This window comes from Octopus bimaculoides, chromosome 29 (assembly GCF_046866305.1).
Source record: "Octopus bimaculoides isolate indiv1 chromosome 29, ASM4686630v1, whole genome shotgun sequence".
Taxonomy (NCBI): Eukaryota; Metazoa; Mollusca; class Cephalopoda; order Octopoda; family Octopodidae; genus Octopus; species Octopus bimaculoides.
In genome coordinates, this window is record NC_142956.1 from 1,100,838 (window position 1) to 1,105,837 (window position 5,000).

At 40.9% G+C, this 5,000-nt stretch overlaps 1 protein-coding gene across 50 annotated transcripts in view; it reads left to right on the forward strand.

The window, feature by feature from the left end:
* LOC106875649 (uncharacterized) overlaps nt 1-5,000 on the forward strand; it is a 158,682-nt gene that overhangs the window by 28,085 nt on the left and 125,597 nt on the right. For all 50 annotated transcript variants that reach the window (XM_089345405.1, XM_089345385.1, XM_089345419.1 and 47 more), the window contains exon 3: nt 3,859-3,939. In XM_089345405.1, the coding sequence (XP_089201531.1) occupies nt 3,859-3,939 (81 nt within the window). The remainder of the gene's footprint in view (nt 1-3,858; nt 3,940-5,000) is intronic.

Here is a 5,000-nt window from a genome sequence, read left to right on the forward strand (position 1 = left end):
TGTGTCGTCTGCTCTGGAAGGTTCTCATGGACGACGACATTGTACGGAAAGATGAAATCAATGGAAGTGAATCCTCTGATGTTTCACTACGAACCTGACGACGACAGAGATATTTACACTACAAATGATGCTGACATGTTTAGGGAGGAACAAATGGAACAGTTATTTGATGCTGAATTTCAAGGATTTGAAGAAATGCTTTTGCTTTTCTAACTGATAGTGATAAATATGTCGAAGGCAATTTGCTTAATATCTATTTTTCCCTGGCAGTTATTACTGTTATTTCTTTATTTTCTGCAAACAAAATGAACAAAAAAGCTACACGTTTGCATTATGTTTATATATACAATAATAATAAAGGACATTACCGTATATACGTTTACAAACCAAGGAAGTTATATAGACCTCCTTGACTCAAGTTAGAGAAGGGGTGAGTATTATACACAAGGTTTAGCTTTTTCAGAGGTACATCCCCCTAAAAATACCCTGAGTATTATACTCAAGGGTGGACTATACTCGAGGGTTTACGGTATATATATTGATAGAAAAGTTAAGACAACAAAAGAATGAAAGAAACCTCGATATTATGTAAATGGAGGAATTTATCTGTCAATATAATATGTGACAATTTATGATGGCTACCATATAATTGTCACATATTATATATATATATATATATATATATATATATATATATATATATATATATATATATATGGCGTGTATTATATTCCCCATTCATGTTACAACCACATCTGGGGCAAAATTAGTCGGTATACAGCACTTACTTGGTATTACTTGCATGATTAGGGCCTGGTTAACGCCATTACCCTTCGTCACTAACACACGCACACGCACACGCACACGCGAACACGCGAACACACATGCGCACACACAAACGTGCACACGTATACACACACTAGCCTAACAGATATAAAACACACACAGACCCATGTATATATACGCGCCACAATAAACTCTGGGACCGATCAAAAACCGCTCACACACACAAACACATGTATATATATACACATACACACACACATAGAGACGTGCACATAGACATTCTGACCTCTGAGACCAGTGTCCCTAAAAGAAACCCACTGAACCATGACAGACGAACCCAGAAACCAAAAAAAATCCTTTCGACAAGACACCTGAAGGGTATAATCAGTAACAAAGGTGAGGACAAATATCCGTCAAGTGTTAATAATTCTTCTCCTCTTAAATATTTATATAAAAGCTGGACAACCATTGATCATCATAGTTTCTACTGGATTACAAGCAGCCTAGGGCTAAACAATTACCCTTTCTGTTATAGGCACAAGACCTGACATTTGGGAGATGGGGATAGTGAATTAAATCGACTCCTCAGTACACAACTGGTTTATCGACCTCGAAAGGATAAACGGCAAAGTTAACCTCGGCGAAATTTGAACTCAGAACGTAGAGGCAGACGAAATACCGCGAAGCATTTCGTTCAGCGTGCTAACGGTTTTGCCAGCTGACCGCCCTAACAACAACACCAATAATAATAGTAATTATAATTAAGCCATTGACACAGAAATGTTGTACAGCCACTCCTACTCTCTCTCTTTCTCATACTACTACTCTCACTCACTCACTGACGAGCAATTTACTCTTGAGTTTAAAACAAACGAAAGCTTGTTGAAGTTCTAGAGTATTTTTGAGTCCCAGTTATTCATCGTAGTCGTGTGGTGGTGGTGGTGGTGGTACACCATGGTCATGTGGTGGTGGTGGTGGTACATCGTAGTCATGTGGTGGTGGTGGTGGTGGTGGTACACCATAGTCAGGGGGTAGTGGTGGTGGTGGTGGTGGTGGTGGTGGTGGTGGTGCACCATGGTCATGTGGTGGTGGTGGTGGTGGTGGTACACCATAGTCAGGGGGTAGTGGTGGTGGTGGTGGTGGTGGTGCACCATGATCCTGTGGTGGTAGTAGTGGTGGTGGTGGTGGTACATCGTAGTCATATAGTGGTGGTGGTAGTGGTTGTGGTACACCGTAGTCATGTGGTGGTGGTGGTGGTGGTACACCATAGTCAGGGGGGTGGGGGTAGTGGTGGTGGTGCACCATGGTCATGTGGTGGTAGTAGTGGTGGTGGTGGTACACCGTAGTCATGGGTTGGTTGTGGTGGTGGTGCACCATGGTCATGTGGTGGTATATACATATATACGACGGGCTTCTTTCAGTTTCCGTCTACCAAATCCACTCACAAGGCTTTGGTCGGCCCGAGGCTATAGTATAAGACACTTGCTCAAGGTGCCATGCAGTGGGACTGAACCCGGAGCCATGTGATTGGTAAGCAAGCTACTTACCACACAGCCACTCTTAAGAGAATTCTATATTTTTTGTTATAAAGGTATATTTCTCTCCATATCTATGTATTTGTCTGTCTATCTATCTATCTGCACACACACACATCATATATTTGACAAAACAGGAAATAGGAAGTTTTTTTTGATATTATTTACCATAAACGTCCAGTTTCCTGTATTCTTATACAATATCTCTACAAATATTATCTCCATAACCCTCCACCTTAATATGAATTTTGACAAACGTACAGCAGCAACTGGAACTACATTTTGGATTGTAACAATGGAATAAGCGCATGTGTCTCGAGAGGAAACAGCTGGGATTTACTCTGTCTGAGAGGGGGTGTTGAAAAGTTCCTGGCTTTGGGTAAAAGAAAATACAGGAGGATCAATTAATTATGATTTTATTCAACATATTTCTCTCTCAGATTCACACACTTATTGCAGTGGGCCTTCAGTTTTTCTAAGCCCTGTAAAAGAACTCAGACAGCTGGGCCTCCAACCAGGCCTTTCGTGGATACCCTTAAAACCAGGAACTTTTCACCACCCCCTTGTGTATATATGTATATGTATGTATATATGAGAGGTTGCTGGAAAGTTCCTGGCTTTGGGTAAAAGAAAATAGAGGAGGATCAATTAATTATGATTTTATTCAACATATTCCCCTCTCAGATTCACTCACTTATTGCAGGGGTCCTTCAGGTTTTCTAAGCCCTGTAAAGACCTCGGAGGGTTGGGCCTCCAACCAGGCCTTTTGCGATATCCTTAAAGACAAGAGCTTTTCAGCACCGCTTCATATACAGGGTGAGTAAGGTATTTGAGGGCATACCGTTTTTGGGTCATTGCTGCATTTTTTGCTAACTCTGTATAATCTTTGTTTCTGAAAATAATAATGGCAGACCCTCAGCTTACTCAAGAAATGAAGAGGCATGCTGTTATTGGGGTTATAAAGGCTGAGCATAGCGGTTTAGAAATATCTTGAGTTTCAAAACTTTCCAGATCTTTTGTCTACAAAGTTTGTAAAGAGCTAGAGACAGTAGATGGAAACGTATCACCAGTATCAAAGCATAAAAAGCATTCTAAATGCTCTGAAATCACCAGAACACCTGAATTTATCCAGCAAGTTCAACAGACCATGGATTACAATCCCAGAAAGTCCATGAGGTCAATTGCAAAAGATCTCCATGTGTCGGAAGGAACAGTCAGAAATGTTCTCCATGAAGACATCAGACATAAGTCTTATATGATGAGGAAAGGTCAGTTTGTCCCCAAAAAGCAAAAGAAAATCACTGCATCAGATCTAAAAGGCTCTGAAAACAAACTGAAAAATCCAGCAGAAGAAGATTTGATTTGGTTTTTCTCAAATGAGAAAAACTTTGACGAAGATCAAAAAGTTAACAGAAGAAATGCCATGTTTCCTTGTATGCACAAGTTTTTCATGATTTCTGTGTTTGGCTAAGCATATCTTGCAGTGTTTCATTCCATTAGCCTTACCAATGATTGATTTTCTTTTTTCTCTTTGCAGCTTCAGAAAGAATGTCAACGTGAATTGTATTGATGCCAGTGGAGGTACCCCACTACATCTGGCCTCACTGAATGGTCACAAGTAAGTATAGGGTACTCTTTGAGGGGTACCATTCGCTTATTGGAGTACATGTAGGAAAGCTTTATCTAATGTACAGTAGAGTAGTCAAGGGTTTGTGGCTATGGTTGTTGTTGTTGTTCAGCCCCAGGTCATTCCTAATCCAGACAGACCTATGATCAAAGATGGTCCGGCTGTGACCATCCCATCTTATATTCAGGAATAGTGTATCTTCTAGCATGTCCAGCTACCATGTAGAGGTCTCCCTCATTGGCTCATACTTACATATATACATAGATAAGAGAGTAGGGTGTGATTTGAGGGAGATTTGGCTGCTATTTCTGCCAGTTCATCAACAATGACAACTATAGCCACTAACACTAACTCCTATACTATACATTAGATAATGTAGTCCTAGATACACTATGCCTGAACAAAAAAGATGGGATGCTCACGGCTGAGAACGTCTTCGATCATCGGTCTGCCTCGAATCGGGTCTGACCTGGGGTTAAACACCCTCCCCTCCCCCTCCCCCTCCCACCGCCACCACCGTCACCTCCTAAAATCCACTGAAGAACTCTCAAGAATCTCTTCTTGTCGTCGATCTTGGAGTGGAAACTTGTTAAAAATGTCAGTTGCCAATTATTGGAATCTTGTCTCTTTCCGCTCGCATTCTCCGAAGAGACACACGCCGCCACCACCGCCACCGCCGTCTTCCTCGTCGCCATCACCAGTCAACCGACGGCACCGTCCCATCGCGTCTCGTTAAGCCAGTCGAGAGAGAAGAAATAACGAATTAAATCTCTTGCTACGATCAACGATGACCATTTCTCTGTTGTGATCGCTCTACCGATTCTTAAGCGGTCGTTTTGTTCATTGCTTTTTATTTGTTTCATGTGTTGTTTTTATGCTTGTTTTTTTTGTTTTGTTTCAATTGTAGTCGTTGCTTAGCAACAGGACGTGTTTGTTTTTTATTTTTAATTGTTTGTTAATGTTTTTTTCTTTTCTTTTCTTTCTGTTTTTTTTGTTTCACCTTTCGTTGTTGTTGTTGTTTTTGTTCTCGTTGCTCTTAATTAGTAATCAAA